Here is a 23,527-nt window from a genome sequence, read left to right as displayed (position 1 = left end):
CTGTAGAAGCACCTTCACTCACTGAACTCGGAAGCCCATAATGTTAAGACCTCCAGCTCACAACTGCGGCACAGGCACAGCAGTAAAATCACGTCAGCTGGATCCAGGAACCACGCTCTCAATTATGCGTCCCTAAAGTACAGAGTACTGAGTCATTATGTTGAGTCTCACATACTGGGAGGAAGCCCAATGTAGATTTAGATCAGCAGTGGCTTCTGTAGAAGTTAAATGTAAGCTAAGACCTGAAGGATGAGTTAGGAAAAAAGCGGGAGGAAAGGAATTAGCTAGAATTTTGGGAATGCATTCTAAAGGTAAGATTGGTGAGGCAGCGATGATCATGAATACCCCTTCAAGGTGAGGTTAAGGACGTTATACTTAATACAATGGGAAGCTAAAAGCTAGGAGAGCACAGCTTGGCCACACTGCTATTTTATGCCAGTTGTTCCAACACTTATGCTGTTTAATTAATGTTCTATTCTCTCATTCAGCAGTCCAACAAAGTCAGCCTTGTCTTCACTTCAAATGGCAGTAACACTAGAACTGGGAAAGCAAGGCAAAAAAATTCAGAGCACCGAAAATCAATGATCACCCAGCTAAGGGTTAAAATAATTCCAGGGATCTATTTATCATTGCCTTTAGCCTACAAACATAAGTTTATACTTGGCCTTCCTTTACATTCTACTCAATCCACTGATTTGCCCATGGCCCTACAAACTTTCTTCCATATTTTGTTGTTGACTCACACTGAGCAGGTTGCTTTAGTTTTTCACTTAGCTGACCACCTTAAACGGCATGCACAGCCTATAACCTAGGTGCCAAGCAACAGTTAAGATCACCTTTCCAAAAATCTGAAAAAGTATATGTATAGCTGCATCACTTTGCTATACACCAGAAACTAACGCAATATTGTAAACCAACTATACTCCAGTAAATATTTTAAGAAAAAAGAAAAAAAATCACCTTTCTAAAATAGAGTTCATTTAACTCTTAACCTTCACGTTCTCACCGGTACTCCAAAGCCTATCGTAACGATTGATAACCACTCCCCAAAGACCATAGATGTTCCTAAAAGAAATTAAGTTATGCTCTTTCACTCACTCTAACATTTTAAATATCCATATGTGTTGTACTAAGAATTGTACTATGTAAATTCACTATATTCTTCACATCATATGCCAGTGTTGTCTGCTTGAAGGAATCCTGCTTGTTCCTTGTCCTCTTAAGCAGTATCACAACCCAGTTCAAAAGTTACTGTTCCAAAACAGCCACTTAACAAGTAAATCTGATTTTAAGCTGTCCCATTCGCAAACCTATACAAATCACTGACACAAGCCTATTAAAAATACCTTAACACACCAGACAGTTTTTCAAAGCCAGAACATTTATTGCGTGACTAATAATTGAAATCCTTAAGATGAACTGGATGCTGCAACAGCTGCCCTCTTGGGTTTGGGTGTTGTTCCTTCACGGAATCCATGCCTGCGCCGTTAAAAACAAGAACAGTTACTTCAGCAATGCCAAAGCATACATTTTAATTTTTGCTATAACAGATTTTTATGAGCTTATCTCAGTTAAATCTGAAATCAATATTGAATTCATATGTTCAGACATTTATTTTTACAACATCACTGATAAGCTGCAGTATTTACTTCCTTCTGCTTCAAGGTAGCCATTTCAGGAACACAGATAACTTTAATTGGAAAAAAAAGAAAAAAAGGCAACACATTTGGTTGTACTGATCACTGGGCCAGTATTTCCCCACCACTTAAGATTCCTAAGGCATTTGTGAAAACGAGTTCTTAAATTACGAGCCAGAGATCCTACTTTCCTTTAGCCAAGGAAAAACAATGTGTTTAATGGTAGACATTTTCTCAACTGCTTAACTACTCTATAACATAACTCATTTAATATTAACACCTACTTGAAGTGTACCGTTATCCCTCTTTTGAGGAACAGACAGGTTAAAGTTGGCTTCACTTCATGCTCTTAACTCTTACATTGAACTAGCAGACCACTGAATCCTAAGCCTATACTGCTGTATAATAGTCTTACACATTATGAAGCGCAAAGCGCACAGAAAGGTCACTTTAGCAAATGAACACAAGCACATCTAAGGGTGTTGTGTTTACAAACCCCCAAACTGTCTTCAGGTTTTTTAAAATTTGAAAACCTGGAATTCAGCAGTAGGTCAGAAATTCTGCTAAATATCCTACACTGCACAGGACAACCGCCCTCCCCAACAAAGAAATCACCTCAGCTGAGACCTTACGTGGGTTAACCCCTCAAAAGCTACCACTAAAATGCAGTTTCTGTTTAGTCTAGATGGGGGCTGAAATTAAAACTCTAAGGCCTGTCTTTAAGTAATACAAGACTATAAAATTTCTTTGTACACAAACGCAATAGCAACTGACAGTTTTCTATAGCACATTTGCCCAAAGCCACAAAACCCCAAAGTCTCCTTTATGCACAATTATCTTGACAAATTTTGGTAGGAAAGTGAAATGTAGGTATGCTATCAAATGTCATCACATTTTCTGGAGTCTAGCTCCAACTAAGCCCCAGCATGTATAGTTCATACTACTGTTTACTGAAATATTCACAAGATCTAAACTAACTGATCTGAAGCTTATGGTGGCAGAAGAAGAAAGTCCCTTGCTAACACCTCATCCCACCAACCAGGGCATTTGAGAGGATAATTATGCAAGCTCACAGAACCAACTACAACTGAAACATAAAAACTGTACCTGAATCTGCGGTATACAATTTTTAGGTGCCTCATTCGACCAGTCCCGGTGGTATTTCGTCTTTTAGCTTTAGCACTCCAGTTATCTAAAACACACATTCAGGTGAAGGTTGTAAACGGTTTTCCCCACACACCTTGTAAGCTCTGTCGGTCAATATACTTAATAATGCCTGCCTTGGGTTTTAACCCCACTTCATCGCTATACAGATGCCCCATTCTGCTAGGGGCCCCCAAATGCTCAGTCATGCCCCACTGAGGTACAAAACAAACACGGGAGAATTCTCAACGCCATGATACACTCTATCAGAGTTTAGTAAACATGCACTTACACTTCCTCTTCCTCTTGGCAGGGTAGCCACATTTACCACAGGTCGACTTCTGAAGGTGGTAGGCCTTAGAGCCACAGCGGCGGCACAACGTGTGCGTCTTATTCCGACGCTTTCCAAACGAGGACGTTCCCTTCGTCTACAAGGGGACAGACGATTCTTCAATCTAGCGATTTCTACACACGTTCTTACGTTTTCAGTTAAAGAAACTATTGATAAGATTTCATGACAACCACAAGGTCTCAAACTGTGGGAGTCTGACTTTTCTTTTTGTTTAAAATGTGGTGTATTTATTTTATTTACATGTTTTCAAATCGACTACAACGTATTAAGAATTCAAATGCTATAAACATAGAAGAGTCTGACTTTCCTTAAATGCTAAATCAGAGACCTCTATCGGAATTTCACGTCATCTAATGCCCCCTGCAAGAGCTGCTGTGTTTTGAAATCCGCTACATTATTAAAAATATATATATAATGCAAAAGACGAGATAACGTGGTTTTCCTACCACCCCACTCCAAAATCTAAGAGCTCCCGCCCAGAGACCACCGCCAACGATTCCTTGGCGTACAGAGCCACTCTCAAACTATGCTTCTTCTGTCCTTTCCCATAGGCGGACAGGGCTGTGCGGGCTCCCCAAAGGTCAGACAGAAGCAAGGTGCCTAGAGCAGCTGCAGCTCCACGACTGCAGGCCCCGCACTCCCAGACAGATAGAGGCCATTCTTCTGCCTCTCGAGGGCCACTGCATGTCCCTTTCCTGCCCACCGGCTCCCCTTATCGGAAACCTTGCCGGGCCCCCACGGATAGCAAGGAACGCGGCGCAGGGCGCTAGGATGGAAGCCGATTCCGACAGCCCTTGCAAACAACTCACCATCTCGCTTCTGCCGCCGAGACCAAAGAGAGCTAATTCGAAGGCACTTCCGCTATATCGCGCTCAGAAGCTTCCGCCCAGGAAAGTACTTCCGGCGGGACGCGGTGCACCGCTCTCAAGCGTCCGTTGCTGCAGCGTGCGTGGAGTCGAGAGGAGGATCCCGAGCCAGGCGGGGCCAATAGAAGGTTCAGAGGGGCGGGGCTCACAGTTTTCTGGGTCCGGGGTGGGCGTCTGTGTAGGGTTCGGATTGGGCCTGGGATTCTTCGCCAGTTTCTTCCGCAGTCTCGCCGGAAGCTTTCGGCTGACGCTGATCATCGCTGAGAGGTTGCTAGGAGGACGGAGCTGGGCTCAGAATATGAAGAGAAAGGCAAATAATGTTTTTTCTAACTATAGTACTTTAGAGGCAAAGGATTTGATCCCCAATCTTGTTATGCCAAGGAATCAGACGTGGAACTTGTTAAATAGTTTCCTAAACTCTACCGTGAGGAAATGTGGTTCAGCATCTTTGGATGGGGCTTGGACATCTGTACTTCATTCAAAACACTATAGTGTTGGGCTTCCCTGGTGGCGCAGTGGTTGAGAGTCCGCCTGCCGGTGCAGGGAACACGGGTTTGTGCCCCGGTCCAGGAAGATCCCACAAGCCGAGATCATTTCTATCCAGATGCCAGGTTTAGGTCGGCAGGAATGACTTCTGAAACAGATAATCTTGTTACAGAGTCCAAGCTCACTCTGCTCGCCGCACGACAGGCCAATAAACTGGGAGACGAGGTGTTGAGGCAAAGAATACGACTTTATTTGGAAAGCTGGCGGACTGAAAAGATGGTGGACTAGGGTCCCCAAAAAACCATCTTAGCGGGATCTGGATGCCAGTTTCCTAAATAGAATCAGAGAGGGAAGTAAAGTAAAAAGGCAGAATAGAGAGGGAGATGCGGGGAGGAAGTAAAGTGAAAAGGATAAACATCTTCTGGAATGACCAGCCTCCGGGAGAAGATGGTTAATTTCTTCTTTCTTGCAGCCATTCACAGGTGGGTAGGGTTCCCTGAGGCAGTCCATTATGTATGATTATAATAACAAAAGCTACGAAAAGTAAATGCTAAAGTCAAAGAAACAGATCCAACATGGAGTCAAAATTGGGTCTTCCCTGTTGCAATCTCTGCTGTTACTTACGGTGTTTTGCCTTTTGACAGAGAGTGATAGAGAGTTCATAAATCTTGCATCTGTTATTCTGATATAGTTCAGGTCTCTTGACTTGACCTGCCTTCTTTTCCTACAATAGGTGAAATTAGTGCTGACTTTTCTCTTTAAAAAAAAATCACATAATTTAAACTCCTAGCTGCAAACAAAATTTTTACACCTGTTTCACTGTATTTGATGTGAGGGCTGTATTTTCTTTTTTTGTTTTTTATTTTTTATTTTTTGCGGCATACGGCCTCGCACTGTTGTGGCCTCTCCCGTTGCGCAGCACAGGCTCCAGACGCGCAGGCTCAGCGGCCATGGCTTACGGGCCCAGCCACTCCACGGCATGTGGGATCTTCCCGGACCGGTGCACGAACCCGTGTCCCCTGCATCGGCAGGCGTACTCTCAACCACTGCGCCACCAGGGAAGCCCAGAGGGATGTATTTTCAAATCTTCATCTCCTGGCCACCCTTCCCCCAGCTCACTTCTGAAACCGTGTAACTCAGATTGGGACTCGAACCCAGCCAAAACCCAGATTGGGACTTGAACCCGCGGTGTTTTAACTGAGATCACACACCTGGTCTCAGGATTTAGACCCACGGTCTTTTCTTGATGTCTCATCACAGAAAGAATCCAGTGAGAGACAAAGTGATAGGTAAGAAGTTGATTTATTTAGAGAGAAACACACTCCACAGAGTGTGAGCCATATCAGAAGGCGAGAAAGGCACCAGGGTATGGGGTTGTCAGGTTTTTTAGGGGTGGGTAGTTTCATAGGCTAATGAGTAGGAGGAGTATTCCAGCTATTTGGGGGAAGGGGTGGGGATTTCTAGGAATTGGGCCTACTTTTTTAAAAATAAATATGTATTTATTTTTGGCTGCTTTGGTCGTTGCCGTGTGCGGGCTTTCTCTAGTTGCGGCGAGCGGGGGCTACTCTTCGTTGCGGTGCGCGGGCTTCTCACCGCGGTGGCTTCTCTTGTGGAGCACAGGCTCTAGGTGCGCGGGCTTCAGTAGTTGCAGCACACGCGCTCAGTAGTTGTGGCTCACGGGTTCTAGAGCGCAGGCTCAGTAGTTGTGGCTCACGGGGTTAGTTGCTCCGCGGCATGTGAATCTTCCCGGACCAGGACTCAGACCTGTGTCTTCTGCATTGGCAGGCAGATTCTTAACCACTGTGCCACCAGAGAAGCCCAGGCCTACTTTTTGACCTTTATGGTTGGCCTTGGAACTGTCATGGCGCCTATGGGTGTGTCATTTAGCTTGCAGATGTGTTACAATGAGCATATACTGAGACTCAAGGTCTAGTGGAATTAGACTAGTCTACCATCTTGGACCTATTTGGTTCTAATTAGTTTATGTCATGTCCTCGGGCTATGTCATTCTTTTAAAGGTTTTGCCCTGCCCCCTTCCTGTTCACTTCCATTTGCATTCAAAGTGTGTGCAATGCAGATTTCCTGTTACCAAGGAACTGAATTTAAACTTCCTCCCCTATATTTACATTTTACTGTGAAATATACAACTTCAAATAAACACTTTTCTTCCCGTCAGCTTTGAGATCTCCTGGAGCAAGTTCTTGTGGGAGAGGAGGGTATTTATGGGGAGCAGTGGGGAGGAGATGGGGTTTGAGAAGCTGGTTATTAGAATACCTTACCAACCAAGTTGAATTAAAAAAAAAAGATTGGCAAACCTACTAACATTGCCAATCAAACTGTTAGTATTAGGTGGGATACATCTCTTGAAACCCATACCTTTGTGACACATTTTAAAACTCTCAACCTAAAGTTAATTTTTAATGTCATATATGGATTCTCATATTCTTTTTCAACCTTAGGGACACCAGAATTTAATGAATCATTTTCCTTTGTTATGCTCAGCATTGGTCCATGCATGGCCTGCTTTCACTTACACGTTTAACTATTTACCTTTAATAATTTAATAAACACCTATAAACTCATTCCCAGATGATATCCTATGTCTAACTCCATGATTTCCCTGTCCTCCAATCCCATCCCATCCCTAGCCTCCCCTAACCAAGGTAGCCATCCTTCTGAAGTTCATTTCCGTACTTCTCATTTTATATAATTATACCGATTCCATGTGTATTCCTAAAATGTGTGTGTATGTGTCTGTATTTACATTATTTTGAGCTTTTCGAAAAGGCTGTCATGCAACATATAATATTTGGGGACTTAAAATTTCCCCTTAATACTGTTATGATTTATTTATGTATACTGTGGGTCACTGAAGTTCATTCTTTTTCAATGCTGTATATTACATTATATGAGATACCACAGTTTACTCATCCAGTCCTGTTGATAGTTATTTAGATTGTTTTCAGGTTCTTGTGAACTATAACTATAACTATAACTGAAAATAAAAACCAACTAGATAGTTTTAGAAAAAATTAAAGTCAGCTAACAAGACAAAAAATGTAAACTATTAAAATAAATAGAAATATTTAAAGTAGAAGGTATGAATACCACTGTAATCATATCACCAGAGATACCAGTGTTACAATTGGAGTATCTCTTTCCTGGCTGTCTTCTTTTAAATATAATGTATATATATATACACATATTGTATACATACACTATACACATATTAACTTTTTAAATAAAAATGGGATCTATAACTTCCCGTTTTCCATAATATATCATGGATATCACTACTTGTCAATATGTGTAGATTTATGTCATCCTTTTTTTTCTTTTTTTTTTTTTGTGGTATATGGGATGAGGGCAGATGGTTTTGTAGCTTTTGCACTTTATTTTATTTATTTATCTATTTAAAGCCTTTATTGAATTTGTTACAATACTGCTTCTCTTTTATGTTTTGGTTTTTTGGCCGTGAGTCATGTGGGATCTTAGCTCCCTGACCAGGGATCGAACTTGCACCCCCTGCATCGGAAGGCAAAGTCTTAACCACTGGAATGCGAGGAAGTCCCTACTTCATCACTTTTAACTTCATTTTGGTATTGCATTGGAACTGAGCAGAACTCTGCACCCCACTCCCACCCCACCCCAAGCACAAAGGCTCCTTCATGTCTCCTGCCTCTTGTTTATAGAAAAGCTGAGGTCTCCCAGGCCTCCCTGAGTCGCAAAACAGCAAGCTCAAGCCATTAATGATTAGGACAATAGAGTCACAGACTCAGTGTCTGATGCACATTGCTGAGTTGTTTTACAGATACTATAACTGCCACCAGAGGGGAAAAGCTAATTGCATGATGACTAGATTGTAGCCATGACATAAGCTGCTCTAACTTGAGCAGTACTGAATCTATGGCTAGTACAATTCCAAGAACTGGCTTTAAGAGAATGGGATTAACACTATTGCTCATAATAATCTATATCTTGGTGGGCATCAAAATAATTGTAGCTTGTTCTGCCTGCATATGTAAGTGGGCAACTAAAATTGTCAGCAAAGAGATGCTGCAAACCCGTGCTGACATCTTTCACTCTAAGAATACGGTGCCCTTTGTCAGAATGAAGAAGTTCCAGAAGACAGACCTTCGCCCATGATCCCGTAGAAATGGAATGATGTTCTGACAAGTGGGGATTTGTAAGCAGCTTTTGGCAGGAGAAAGCTTTTTGCAGGAAAGATCTCTCTGCAGGAGGCCCCTTTTGCCTTGTCACTAACCTGAAACCAGGCACCCCCATGCTCTACTCATCTCCAGCCCTAGCATGCCTTTCAAATCTTGATCACACAATACGTTGCCTAATCTGTTGGTTCTTTCTGTAGATCAAAGAAGCTGAAATGAAGAATAAGTAATTAACAGATGACCAGATCTCTTCCCCAGCTTCCCCTTCAGTAATCTTGCAAACAAACTGTGTGAACAAGATAGCATCTAAAGAAAAATCACAGGAAGTTGATAAGCCTGCATACAAGTCTGCACACAGTGGGGGATGGCGACTCCCACCCCCATCTCAATGATTGAGATTACTTCCCTTTTTCCCTATAAAAACTTTCATGGCCAAGCATAAGTTTCAGAGGTGGTTTCTGGGACACTGAGTCCACCATCTCCCCAGATTGCCAGCATTCTGATTAAAAGCAACTTTCCTAACAACATTTGTGCCTCTCTCTCTCTCTCTCTCTCTCTCTCTCTCTCTCTCTCTCTCTCTCTCTCTCTCTCTCTCTCTCTCTCGTATTTTTTTTTTTAACCTTTATTTATTTATTTATTTATGGCTGTGTTGGGTCTTCATTGCTGCGCAGGGGCTTTCTCTAGTTGCAGTGAGCAGGGGCTACTCTTCGTTGCAGTGCACGGGCTTCTCATTGCAGTGGCTTCTCTTGTTGCAGAGCACGGGCTCTAGGCACGTGGACGTCAGTAGTTGTGGCACGTGGGCTCAGTAGTTGTGGCTCATGGGCTCTAGAGCGCAGGCTCAGTAGTTGTGGTGCATGGGCATGTGGTATCTTCCCCGACCAGGGATCGAACCTGTGTCTCCTGCATTGGCAGGCAGATTCTTAACCACTGTGCAGCCAGGGAAGTCCCTCAAGTATTGATTTTTTGAGTGGTGAACAGCCAGACCTGATTAGGTAACACCATTGTTGATGTATCAACATTTGTTCCATAAACCCCCAATTTGTGGATATTTGAGTTATTTTCAATTTTCTGCTGTTATAAAAATGTTGTAATGCAGATTCTTGCACATACATCTTTGGGCATTTGTCTGATTATTTCCATAAGGTAATTTCCTATTCAGTGCAGTAGGATTGCTGCACTGAATGGTATGAATTTTGATTTTTATCTGTCACATATATTTATTTATTGCTGCAAATTGACAGATTTCTCTCCAAAACGGTTAATCAATTCACATTCTTATTATCGCAGATAGAGCCCAGAGTAGAGAATACCTAGTCCAATCTGAAGTTCAAGAGAGGCTTCTCAGAGGAGTTGACTCAGAGGAGTTCTCAGGGGCTAAGTCATATGAAACTGAGTCAAGTCGTCAAAAAACGATAAATAACCTACCGGGAGCCAGGGTCCGTGGGGGCTGAGGGCTGGGTTCCCCCTCCGCTTTGGCTTGTTTCTATCCACCCTCTCCAACACTAGGCATCATTGACATAGTTAATCTTTGCCAAATAGAATTACTCTTTGCCTTAAAAAAAACAAAACAAAAACAAAAAAACTCCCCCAAAACTTGTATTTATGCATTGGAACTATTTCATAGTTCATTTCCTACTCTGCAGAGAACAGAAACATTGGCTACTGGGAGTGTTCCCTCAGAAATCATAGAAAAAGAATGAAAAAAGTTACTTGAACGCCTCCAACAAGATCCTGATTGTATCTTAGATACATTAACCTCTCAGAGGCTAATTTCTGAGGAAGAGTATGAGATTCTGGAGAATATTACAGATCCCATGAAGAAAAGTTGGAAGCTATTAATTTTGGTACAGAAAAAGGGAGAAGTGAGCGGTCAGCTTTTTGTCAACAGTTTACTTAGTACTTTTTTTTTAAAAATATTTATTTATTTTTGGCTGTGTTGGGTCTTCGTTTCTGTGCGAGGGCTTTCTCTAGTTGCAGCAAGTGGGGGCCATTCTTCATTGCGGTGTGCGGGCCTCTCACTATCGCAGCCTCTCTTGTTGCGGAGCACAGGCTCCAGATGCGCAGGCTCAGTAGTTGTGGCTCACGGGCTCTTCCCAGACCAGGGCTCGAACCCGTGTCCCCTGCACTGGCAGGCAGATTCTCAACCACTGCACCACCAGGGAAGCCCTACTTAGTACTTTTTCAGAGTCAGCTACCATTTGGGACTTAAATCACTTAAATCACGGTAAGTTAAATTTCTATACTTTTTTGGGCTGAGAGGGAGGAGGCAGATTTCCCGAAAAAAAGAAAATTTTTACCTTTTATTTTCATTTGTCATTCTCCTGGAGATAATTTTCACTGAAATATGATAAAAGGGAAAAGTGTCCAAGATTTAAAATGCAGGGAATGATGTATCTTATTGTTTTAGGGGATTTATAATTTTTTTTTCAAACTCAATCCAAAAGCTGCAATTGTTGTTGTTTTTTTTTTTTAATATTTATTTATTTTATTTGGTTGTACTGGGTCTTAGTTGTGGCAGGTGGGCTCCTTAGTTGTGGCATGCTAACTCTTAGGTGCAGCATGAATGTGGGATCTAGTTCCCTGACCAGGGATCAAACCTGGGCCCCCTGCATTGGGAGCATGGAGTCTTACATGCTGCACCACCAGGGAATGTCCCCAAAACCTGCACTTGTTTTAGTGGTAGTATAAACTTATTATTCTGGCAGTGACATTCTGAAATACTCATAGTTGGAAAGAGACTACTGTTAGTGACACATCAGGATTTCCTTATGAAGTAAGTGAATTCATGGGTATTAACAACCTCAAGACCAAAAGCTGCATCTTTCACTTAGTATAGCCATTTTGAAAATATAGGAAAAATAATTTTTAACACACATATGTAGTAGATTAGCAACTTCATTTTTTTTTTAAATTTATTTTTGGCTGTGTTGGGTCTTAGTTGCTGCGCATGGGTTTTCTCTAGTTGCGTCGAGCGGGGGTTATTCTTCATTGCGGTGCATGGGCTTCTCACTGCAGTGGCTTCTCTTGTTGAGGAGCACAGGCTCTATACGTGCGGGCTTCAGTAGTTGTGGCTCGCAGGCTCTAGAGCGCAGGCTCAGTAGTTGTGGCGCACGGACTTAGTTGCTCTGCGGCATGTGGGATCTCCCCGGACCAGGGATCAAACCTGTGTCCCCTGTATTAGCAGGCGGATTCTTAACCACTGCACCACCAGGAAAGTCCACAACTTCGTTTTCTCTGTGAGAAGAATGCCAGCAGAACTTTAGTTTTCTGGAGCAAATCAAATTCTAATTTTTCAACGTTCAAAGATAATTAGTGACAAATGAGGGCGCACTTCTTCCAGAATGAATTGTTTAGCAGTTTTGTAAATTACTACCAGAGACAGGTGTAGCTCCTTTTCTAAAAAATAGTGAAGATTATTTTAAGAGATGTTAGAGAGGCAGAGGCTCAGATAAAAAGATTAATGTTAATGGTCTCTAATGTAGTACAGGACCCGTATGCTTAGAGAAATAGGTCTTGTTATTTCCAGGACTTATTCCAAATCAGAGCTATTTGCTTCTTGATTAGAAATTATTAGGATCAGATTTCATTAGCAATGGCCTTATGTAGTCTGAGCTGGTTTGGGGTCACAGTAAATCCACAAGTAAACACAGGATTCAAGTTTTCTATTTCACTTATTTACCCTTTGAGTTTGCTGTGAAAGACTCGAACTTTTGAGCAAGGCAGGAGTGTGATCTGATATTTTTCAGTGGGAGGAAGTTCTGACAGTTGAGTCGTTGCCGTTTATGTAGGAGGTGGTAGGTATTCCTGTTATACAGTGAAATAAAGGAGATGATGCTTTGAGGTCATGGAAAGTCAAGTTATTATATAACATCTGTTAATTTCAAAAAAAGAAAATAAAAATCCCCCAACCTTTCCTATTCTTTCCAGAACTTTTAAAACATGAGTATATAGAGCCACCGCAACCTGTGGGGGTAAGCAGGGAAGGTATTTTTTATTCCTGGAGAGAAAGAGCCTGAGAATCCTGAGATCACCATGTCCTTCAAAGAGAAAGAACACTTGGATTTGGAAACCTCTGAGTCTTTCACGGACAAGAAGGCTGGTTATCGGGAAACTGCTTGGTCCTCAAGGGAAAATGAGAAGGAATACGACACACCAAAATTCACATCTCTGCAATTGCTTGAGAATGTTGAATGTGAATTTCCAGCAACTATTGAGTATTTACAGGATGAACAGAGATATGAGGAGCCAGATGATTCTTTACGCTTAGGAAAAGAGGAATATCTAGAATCTGTTGGGTACTCTGAAGATGCAGACACCCCCGTGGAAGAGGATGCTTATGATGACCCAGAGTGCATTATCTATGACAGCAAAGAGGACTCTTTGTATTCTGAAACCATGGAGTTCTCTGATGAAGAACAGAATTATGAGGATTCAGAAACTGGCATGTCATTGGAGGAGGAAGAGGAGAAAAGTATGAAAGGTATGGGAATGATGTGTGTATAGTTACTTAGGCAACAACTTATTTTCAGGTTGCCATGACATAATGGGGAGAGGGGCTGAGGAAAGGCACCAGATGGCAGCAGAAAAGCAGCTACACAAAAATTTCTTGGACCTCTCTAACTTGGAATTTCCTCAGAGGTGAGTGTTGACGGGGAGGAAAACCCAGGACCTAGGAACAGCGGACAGTATAAGCTAAAGTAAATATTGACTATCAACTTAAAGGTTTCTGCAGTCACCTCCATCATACATAGAACCACTAATTATAGCTGTTACCTTCTGTTCTCAGATTAAGCCTTTTTAATCATTTTAGCTCCTTTGTGACCAATGGAATATGGGGGTTATGAACCTGACTATTGAAGTGGGCACAGGAGAGGAATTTGTGATAAATGGATAAAATCCCAAAATAAAGCTTGTCTTGATCCAGTCCAAATATTGCCATTTTGATGAGGAAGTCTTGAATATTTCTCAATGAAAATTCAAAATATGAGAAATGCTTAATTTGGAGAGATATTGTCTGGGAAAATAAACATCACCAAGTTCTGAGTACAGAGGGGAAGGTAACTACCAACTCACATTCAGTCCAAATCCTGGGAATTCATAATCCAGTTATGGGTCAGAAAAGAGTAATTTCCTCCTCAGCACACCTTGACATGGTTACTAGGGCTGCTGTAACAAAATAGCACCACAAACTTGGTAGCTTAAACAATAACAATTGAAACCTATTGTCCTACAGTTTGGAGGCTGGAAGTCTGAAATCAAGGTGTCTCTAGGGTTGGTTCCTTTGGAAAGCTGTAAAGAAGAATCTGTTCCTAGCTTCTGGTAGTTTTCTGGAAATCTTTGGGCTTCTTTGGCTTGTAGAAGCATCCCCTCCACCCTCGCCCCCCCACCCTACCCCCACAATCTGCGTTCATCTTCACATGGTTGTCTTCCTGGGTTCATGTCTCTATGTTCAAATTTCCCCTTTTTATAAGAATACGAGTCATATTAGGTTAGGGCTCACTATAATGACCTCATCTTAACTAATTACATCTACCATGTGACCCCATTTCCAAATACCATTACATTCTGAGGTACTGGGGCTTAGGATTTCAACATACGAATTTGAGGGGTACATAATTCAACCCATAACACAGCTCTTGTCCCACCCCCATACCTTCCCAATATGTAGTTGCTTTTACCCCTCATTCTTAATTTTTTAAATATATTACAGTTGTTGCATAGGGTTGAATTAATTAGTCATTGCATACTACCCTCATTATTCTGCAAAAAGCCCCTTTTGTTCATCTATTTCATTTTTTTCTCTATTTCCCATTCACCTTCCTCCATAGGTAATTCTTTTTTCTTTTTTGCGGTACGCAGGCCTCTCACTGCTGTGACCTCTCCCGTTGCGGAGCACAGGCTCCGGACGCGCAGGCTCAGCGGCCATGGCTCATGGGCCCAGCCGCTCCGCAGCACATGGGATCCTCCCGGACCAGGGCACGAACCGTGTCCCCTGCATCGGCAGGCGGACTCTCAACCACTGCGCCACCAGGGAAGCCCCCATAGGTAACATTCTGATATTATGTGTTTCTTGCATGATATTGTTTTGTTTTACATGATTTTTCTGTATCATTTATTTATCACAATAATAGTATCTCAACGTAGCATCTCAAAATTAGGGTCACTTAAAACCATAAGAGTGTATAATTGTTCATGTGTCTATAGTTGGCAGAGCAGTTCTTCTGGTCTTCGCTGGGTTTACTCCTATATCTGTGGTCAGCTGGCATTGGCTCATCTCTCATCTAGCAAGCTAGTCTGGACTTGTTCTCAGACTCTGCGAGGCATATTCTTATGGTGAGGGAGAGTAGTCAGAGAGAGAGAGAGAGAGAGAGAGAGTAGTGAAGGCATTTTTAGGCTTAGGCTCAGAACTATCACGCCATCTGTATGATAGGTTTCCTAGGGCTGCCACAAAATGGTGGCTTAGAACAATGGGAAATATATTGTTTCACAGATATGGAGGCCAGAAGACTGAAACCGAGGTGTTGGTAGGGTCATACTCTCTCTGAAGACACTAGGGAAGCAGCTGTTCCAGCCCTCTCTCGCAGCTTCTGGTAGCCTGAGGTGTTCTTTGGCTTGTAGACCATCTTCTTGGTGCATGTCTCTGTTTTCAAATTTCCTCTTTTTATAAGGACACTGATCAGATTGCATTAGGGCCCACCCTAATGATCTCATTTTAGCTTGATGACCTCTGTAAAGACCTTATTCACAAGTAAGGCCACATTTTGAAGTAGTGGGAGCAGCATATCTTTTTGGGGGGGATACAATTCAACGCATAACGCATACATACAATTCTGCCACACCCTGTTGGCAAAAGCAAGTCACAAAGCTAATTCGAATTCAAGGGTTGGGGAAAAATAGACTCCACCTCTTGTGAAGTAGTATTGCAAAAAGTATGGATGCCAGAAAGCCATTAATTGGGGCTATTTTTGCAATCAATTTAACACCTTTAAGAAAATAGGTCAAGAAAAATCTCAATAATAGTGTGGTTATGGCCTGCGATATAGTTCTAATGGTTACCAATCCACTCTAGTTGACTGGAGGCATGTGGCTATCCTCTGTCTCTTTCCTCCGTAATATTTGTCTATGCAGCTGGGAACCGGAAAAAAAAAAAATCCAAATGCATCTGAGTCAAAGGAGAAGGATCTTCACGCTTTTTGTCATGTTAAATTTTATGCCCCCCACGCCCATCATTGTGTCTCAAGTCAAAGTCTCAGGAAGACTTAAGGCGTTGCCTGTGTGCTCTGCAATGTATAAGGTCAACTTGTATATAGACTATATCAATCAACTCCCTTCCCTTCTAGCTTATACTAGTTGGGGTCAGTCCATGGTAGGAACCCATATATTTACCATTTCCTCTGCCCTTTCTTCTTCCTGAAAATCCAGGTTTTAACTTGATGTTATTTCCTGTTATCCTGAAGAATTTTATTTATTTTTTGTTTATTGAAATGTCTTTATTTTGCCTTCAATCCAGAATATTTTTGCTGTAATGAATTTCAGATTGGAGATTTTTTGCCTTCAGTGTTTTATGGATGTCATTCATGTCATTTGGCTTGCATTGTTTCTGATGCTAAGTCTTGTCATTTTATCATTGTTCCCCCTTAAGTGTTGTGTTACTTTTCTTCTGGTTGATTTCAAAACTTTTTTCTTAAAATTTTTTTCTGCAGTTAACTCTGACATGCTTAGGTGTGCTTTTCTTTGTTTTTATCTTCTGTAGGTTTTGTGAATCTATAAATTTGGAATTTTTTTTCTCAGCTGTTATTTATCCAAGTATTTTTCTGTCCCACTTGCTCCCTCCTCTCTTTTTGAGACTCCAAGTACATGTATGTTAGAGTTTCTGATATCTTTCCTGAGGTCCCTGAGGCTCCATTCATTTTTTTTTTTAATTTTCTCTTTATTCTTTAGATTGGGTCATTTCTACTGCTATATCTTTAAGTACACTGAATTTTTCTTCTGTCATTTCCAATCTTCTTTTCAGTCCATCTACTGATTTTTGAAAAAATTCGGGTATGTCACTTTTAATTCTAGAATTTCAATTTTAAATGCTTTTTTTCCCCCTGAGAATTGCTATTTAATCATTCATTATGGGTTTATTTTATTGTACATTCTTGAAAATAGTTAAGAGGGCTGCTTTAAAATTCTTATATGCTAAATCCAACATCTGGGTCGTCCTGGAGTGGGTCTCCATTGATCAAGTGTGCGTTACATTTCCTGTTTCTTCCTATGTCTCGTAACTTTGGATTTTGTCCTATGCATTGTGTATGATCAGTTATAGAGACTCTGGATTGTGAAATTCTCCAAAGTATCTTGGGTTTTTTTCGTTGGTTTAGTTCTCAATTAACCTGACTGGACTCAAATTCAAAACTCAGTCTCCTTTCAGTGGGTGGCAGCTAAAATCTCTGATCATTTTTTTTTTGCCTCACATGGGCTATTTTCATGAATTTTTAATTTACATAAATGGTATTGGGTTCTAGACATTTTTGCTTCTTAATTTTTCATCCATCTCTATGCTTATTAGGTATATCCCTGTACTGCTCCACAGTAGCCTGCTATTACCTTGTCAACGTTAGGCATCTGGCTTGGGCTGTGTGAGTACTGATTTCTGTGCTGAGGAAGTAGAGGATGGTTGTCCAAAGGAAAAGCAGGGGATAGGCAAGAGCAGAAATTAAATGCTTTCTGCAACCCATCTTCTCAGTGCCTCCTCTGGGAATCCTTCATGCTGGCCTTAACTCCTCCCTCACCTTTTTATCCATCATATATATCAGTTCAAGCAACTTTCAGACCATCCAAGGATTTCTTAGAGTTACTTTTGTTAATTCTTTTTTTAAAATTTTATTTATTTTTTTGGCTGTATTGGGTCTTTGTTGCTGTGCGTGGGCTTTGTCTAGTTGCAGCCAGCGGGGGCTTCTCTCCGTTGCAGTGCGTGGGCTTCTCATTGTGGTGGCTTCTCTTGTTTGCGGAGCACGGGCTCTAGGCACACAGGCTCAGTAGCTGTGGCGCACGGGCTTAGTTGCTCTGCGGCATGTGGGATCTTCCTGGACCAGGGCTCGAACCTGTGTTCCTTGCATTGGCAGGCGGATTCTTAACCACTGCGCCACCAGGGAATCCTTACTTTTGTTAATTCTTGAAATCCATACTTTCTCTCACTTCTACTGTTTCTTCTAGGCTATTTTTATAGGGGATCCAAGAATCTTATGCTAATTTGCTATCCATCAGGAGCAGAAAATGCTCTCTGATTTTCTCTCTCTACTAAGCACTGTCTCTGTATTCCCAAGAAGTGGCTAGAAGATAAATTAGAAAATGACATCAGGAGAAATTAGGTACAACATGTAAATTCTGAGAAAAGTTCAGTGATAACAAAATGTTCCATTTCTCCAAACTTTAGCAAGAGTTAACATGTAAGAAATAAGTTGGTATCAACCTAGAGAATTCCTCATACATGTGTGTAATGAAGCTTTAACAGGGTTTTTCATTGCTGCATACAAACATTAGCCAAAAAAATTGGAAAACCTAAATGATCACCAGTAGACAATTGTTAAATAAATAATGGTTCTTCCAAACCATGAAGTACAATGGATTAGCTAAAATGAATTAAGTAGGTGTCTATATATACTTACTTGGAAGAATTTGCAAGGAATACCACTGAGTAAAAAGTTTTATACCGAAGAAGAATCATTCAGTATAATATCATTTATAAAATAAAATAGCATCCATTAAACCAAACTGTGTATTTCTACATATGCAAACACACTTATGTACTTGCATAGAAAAAGGATGGGAAGGAAACATACCATACTATATTACCATATCTCTTAGAAGGAAATAGAATTGACAGAGCAATGAAAGAGAACTTTACTTGTATTGTTTCATCTTTTTTTTTCCAATGAAAATGTCAATAACTTATTTAATTTAAAAAGTCATTGAAGGAAGCTTAGATGCTGAACACGACATTCCCTGACTATCTTATTTCCTACAGAAAGAAAAAACTGTTTAAAGATGTCCTGTCCTGTTTAAACCCGGATACAAACAGAAAGCTTCTGCCAGATTTCGTTAAACAATTCTTAGACTGAGGATGTAGGTGGGTGACTGAGACTCCAGGTGACTTAGCCTGGAACTTCCTGATGAAAGTTCAAGCACTGGATATGACAGTCAGAGATTCAGTCCTCAGACACAGGTTCTGGTGAAGATAGCAAAGGGGACTTTTTTTTTTTTTTTTTTTTTTTTTTTTGGCGGTACGCGGGCCTCTCACTGTTGTGGCCTCTCCCGTTGCGGAGCACAGGCTCCGAACGCGCAGGCTCAGCGGCCATGGCTCACGGGCCCAGCCACTCCACGGCATGTGGGATCTTCCCGGACCGGGGCATGAACCCGTGTGCCCTGCATCGGCAGGCGGACTCTCAACCACTGCGCCACCAGGGAAGCCCCAGCAAAGGGGAATTTTTGACTGGAGTAGAGAATTTGGAAATTAGACAAACAGAAACCATTAATTCCCTTCATGTCCTTTGTGCCTCTGTGCTATATTCAAATAGCTCTTTGCAACGTGAAGTCATGTCAAACACGTATCAGTGCCAGTTTGCCCTTCCTTGCTACTGCCAGATGCAGAAAAGCACAAAAGCATTTTAATGCTGGGGGCCATTAAGGACATTGTGAAGGAGCAGTCAACGCAGTCTTCAGGAAGGCCTACAGGGGATACAGAAAATTTCTGACTCTCATGAAGATGCCTGTCATCTCTTTTGTGCGTCTAGGATACTGTAGCTTCTCCAAGTCCAGAATCCTCAACACACTGCTCAGCCCTGCCCACCTGAAATCACACAGACTCTTTCTCCATCAGGATTTGCCTGTTCTGGTGCTTCCCCAGCAGATCTCTGATGGCCTGGTTGAGGTAACATGGAGTTTTCCTGATAGTGATGGTCTAAAGGAAAACCCCAGTTTTTCCCAGAAAGCTGTTGCTGTGGCCAACCTTCGTGGGGATCTAGAAAGTTTTTGGACACAGTTTGGTTTCTTGATGGAAGTTTCCTCTGCTGTGTTTTTTTTCATTGACTGCCTAGGTGAGAAGGAATGGGACTTGCTAATGTTTTTAGGAGAAGCTGCCACTGAAAGATGCTACTTCGTCCTCAGTCCACAGGCCAGGGGGAATGAGGAGGCTCAGATTTCCCAGAGGATCCTGAAGTTGAAGCCATCACAGCTGCTGTTTTGGGAGGAGGAGGAAGCTGGAGAGACAGGGAGGAACATGGAGGGTCTTCAAGCTGCCCTGAAAGAAGTGATGTCCTCTTCACTCAGATGTATGTCTGTGGAGGACATTGCACCCCTGGCCAGGGAGTTGGGGATACAGATAGACCACGACTTTGAGAACATGCAGGGGATTCAAGTTTCCCCTACTGAAAACTTGGCTGGAACAGCTGAAGATGAGGGACCACAAAGACACAGTCAGCCAAAAAACTCATCTGAAAGCCCCGCTTAGATGTCAGTAAGAGAGGCTGAGGCTAGATGTGAGATCAGCCCAAATCTTCAGAATTTCCATCTCACCCCAGTATTCATGCCTCTTCTGAAAAACTGCTGTCCTTTACCAACCAGAAATGGAGGTAATTTTAACCGTGTTTCTTTGACAGCCCCCTGGGTTATGGTCTCCCAGTTTTGGTTAGAGCAGAGGTCTCAGAGTTTCCATCCTTCACCCTTTCAGAATACAAGGGCCCATAGTCCGGGTAAAGTTTTGGGATTCAATAATTCCAACCTCAGAGATTTTATTCAGGTGAAAGATTTATGAAATTTTCAAGAACTGCTCAGGGACGTCACATGGATAAAACTTTTGGGAGACCACCAAGACCCATTTCTCAGCATGTACAGGCCTGGTCTGAGAGACCACAGAAAATGGGAGCCCTTGAAAGATCTGGGGAAGTGGACTCCCAGGGAGGTCACCTCCGTTCCCTGGGTTCACAGCCAGCAAGAGCGGTTGGGAAGTCACAGCCTAGGCAAGTCTGTGCCTAGGGAACACGGCCAAACGAGGCAATTAGAAAATTCATGAGAACAAAATCCCATATAGAAAATCCTCACCATCGAGCATTTCAAGCAGCAGGAGCCATACAAAAACCCATAAGGACTGCCTCTCAGCAAGGAGCTAAGCTGAAGACACGAGGTGGGCCTTCAAATCCATCTTTCCAAATGGGATTCAATCCTATGTCCAACAGCAAATTTTTGCTCTCAGTTCAAATCCAATCAGCCCAAGTCGTGCCAGGCCAAGCAGTCCCAGCACAACCCTCTCAACCTGTGTTCTCTCAACCCAAACTCATTCAGACAAATCCACTCAGCACCAGCCCTCCAAGTCCCAGTCCTCCCAATCTAAGCCTTCTCAGCCCTAGACCTCCCAAGCTAAACCTTCTCCATCCAGACCCACTCAGCCCAAGCCATGCCAGCCCCAATCCTCCCAATCTAGGCCTTCCCAGCCCAGACCCACTCGACCCAAGTCACTTCTGACTGGTCCTTCTCAGGCTAAGGCATATGACCCAAGAGCAGGGCCCAAGAGGGTAGGGAAGCATTAAAGTCCTTACTCTGGAGACCTATGAAATGTATCCTTTGCCCAGGCCTTTCCTATCATATATATAGTAACCTGAAGAAGAGTGGCAGTGATGGTAAAAGAGTACTATCATTAGCATGACACAGATAGCAAGATATGCACAGCCTAATTGGAGATCATAAAAATATCTGTAAGAATTGTGTCCCTAAGAGAAAGGAAAAATATGAAAAGAGTAAAGAATAGAATCAAGCAGTAAATAAACGAATTGAATACAACCTTGAGTATTAGGTAATATATAACCTGAATCCAGGGAATGGGGGCTGTAAGACAGATTCACTTGGAAAAGAGTGGGGATGATGCCTTTAGTTGCAAAGTGACCATAAAATAGAGCGCAAGTTGCGTCAGTGTTGCAAGAAAAACTGCCCTAGATGTTGGCTGCTCTAGAGGTGTTTTGGTCAAAAATTTTGGTTTGATATCAGCTGCTAAGCAGGTAACCTTGTTTGTTTGGAATGTTTAAATCAACTTGCTTGTGATAATAGCCCCAAATTGCTCGGATGATAAAACTCAATTGACCCTTACATATAGAAATAATGAACTAACAACCAATGAAATTAATTATTTTGCCTTAACTTTGGGAATGATCTGTGTATGTTTCATATTTTAAATGTTTGTAGTGGTTAAGATAATTTGGCTAATTAGAGGATCTGATATATTAGCCTCATGACTCTAACTTAAAATGTATAATCGAATTTTTAATTTTAGAGTTCTGATTTTTTTAAGTTGAAAAGATAAAGATAGGTTTACACAGTTTGTAAAAAGCATTGAAATGTTTAAGAGAACTTAAGATTCACATAATTCTCAACTTTAATTTATTAGATACATTATTCTAAACATTTGGTTAAGTTCTGCTAGTTAGAAGCAGTAAGTAGAAGGAATATTAAATTTAAAATATTTAAGTGAGGTTTAATTAACCAAGTTTGTGAGTGACACCAAATATTAATAAAAGACCACTTTATTTATTTATTTATTTTTAGCAAATAAGTTTAACTTTAATTTGATTTTTGTGTGATTAATCTAAGTATTATAATTATAACAGAAACCAAATAGCTTTCAAATTTCTACAATTAAAAAATAAATTTTGTGGGGTTTTAGCAGATTACTTTAGCTTCTCAGTAGAATGAAACATTTATCTAATATCTCTGTTATAAGGGTCTCCAAAGACTTCATGGATATTATCTTAATTTTATTCTTGCAACATCTAAAAGTCTACTTTAAAGAAAGATGTTAAAATTCACTAGATTTAGAAATAAAATAATAGGATTTGTAAGTTGAATAAAGAGCCCTGCTTTTTGAATCTGTAACTTTTATAAAATTAACATTAGTTTTAAGTACTAAAATAGGCCCACGTCTTTTCTGGGTAAAAAAAAATCCAAAATTGTCTTCAAAGACACACAAAAAAATCCTATTAACAAAAAGATGAGAAATGATCTTTGAAAAGGAATAATTAATCTCTTAAAAATGTTTAATTAAACATTTCCATATGACAATAGGTATCTTCATTTGTGCATGTATTAAACAATCAATATAGAGTATTTAGAAGGTGTTCAGTCTCTCTCAAGGTTACTGTAAGGGTGAAGAAAGAAATAGAGGACTATGCATATGAATTTTTGTCTTCTGGCAGGCAAAAAAGCATAATAATAAAAGATTAAGTTCAAAACTACAAAATCTTTGGTGTAAAAGTGAAGTTTCTCACAAAAATAACCTTTTTGTTGTTTAAACTTTTGAAATGAGCAATAATAGTGCTGTTTTTTTTTTTTTTTTTTTTTGCGGTACGCGGGCCTCTCACTGTTGTGGCCTCTCCCGTTGCGTAGCACAGGCTCCGGATGCGCAGGCTCGCGGCCATGGCTCATGGGCCCAGCCTCTCCGCGGCATGTGGGGTCTTCCCGGACCGGGGCACGAACCCGTGTCCCCTGCATCGGCAGGCGGATTCTCAACCACTGCGCCACCAGGGAAGCCCAGTAGTGCTGTTTTTAAAAACTTTTCTCTATAGCCTTCTTCAAGATTAGTTCCTGGAGGACAGAACTTGTTGGGTTATTGTCACTAATAGATTCTGTATCAGCCTGGGGTTAATAATATATATATGGTACATTCAAATTATACAATTTCAGGAGAGTTTAATAAACGGACTATTTATAAAGGGCTAGGCAATATGTAAAAACAGTACATACAGTACAAGGAGAGTGCAGTACCCTGGATCTAGTAAAAGCAAGGCACATTACTACTCCAAGGTCTCAAGGGAAGGTGGGGGGAGTGCTTTCCCTGATCAGAAGAGC

At 41.4% G+C, this 23,527-nt stretch overlaps 2 protein-coding genes across 2 annotated transcripts; one reads left to right on the top strand and one right to left on the bottom strand.

Annotated features, from left to right (window-relative positions):
• Positions 1 to 1,363: 1,363 nt before the first annotated feature.
• Positions 1,364 to 4,077, bottom strand: RPL37 (ribosomal protein L37). The gene is made up of 4 exons (XM_082837292.1): positions 3,942 to 4,077; positions 3,073 to 3,208; positions 2,745 to 2,829; positions 1,364 to 1,479 (listed from the first exon to the last, which is right to left on the bottom strand). Exons 1-4 carry the CDS (start codon positions 3,942 to 3,944, stop codon positions 1,410 to 1,412), a joined length of 294 nt encoding a protein of 97 aa, XP_082693418.1. The 5' UTR covers positions 3,945 to 4,077; the 3' UTR covers positions 1,364 to 1,409.
• A 790-nt stretch (positions 4,078 to 4,867) lies between these two features.
• Positions 4,868 to 20,668, top strand: CARD6 (caspase recruitment domain family member 6; the record flags this gene model as incomplete). The annotated part of the gene is given in 10 exon segments (XM_082835062.1): positions 4,868 to 4,934; positions 12,630 to 13,143; positions 18,663 to 18,753; positions 18,757 to 18,856; positions 18,859 to 18,866; positions 19,100 to 19,265; positions 19,268 to 19,378; positions 19,381 to 20,141; positions 20,145 to 20,403; positions 20,406 to 20,668. Coding segments are annotated over 10 exon segments (2,340 nt in total).
• Positions 20,669 to 23,527: the final 2,859 nt, after the last annotated feature.

The sequence above is a fragment of the Leucopleurus acutus genome (genome assembly GCF_964270905.1).
Source record: "Leucopleurus acutus genome assembly, chromosome: 3".
NCBI classification, from domain to species: domain Eukaryota; kingdom Metazoa; phylum Chordata; class Mammalia; order Artiodactyla; family Delphinidae; genus Leucopleurus; species Leucopleurus acutus.
Note: the sequence above shows the minus strand (reverse complement) of the source record. Positions and strands in the feature narration are given on the sequence as shown.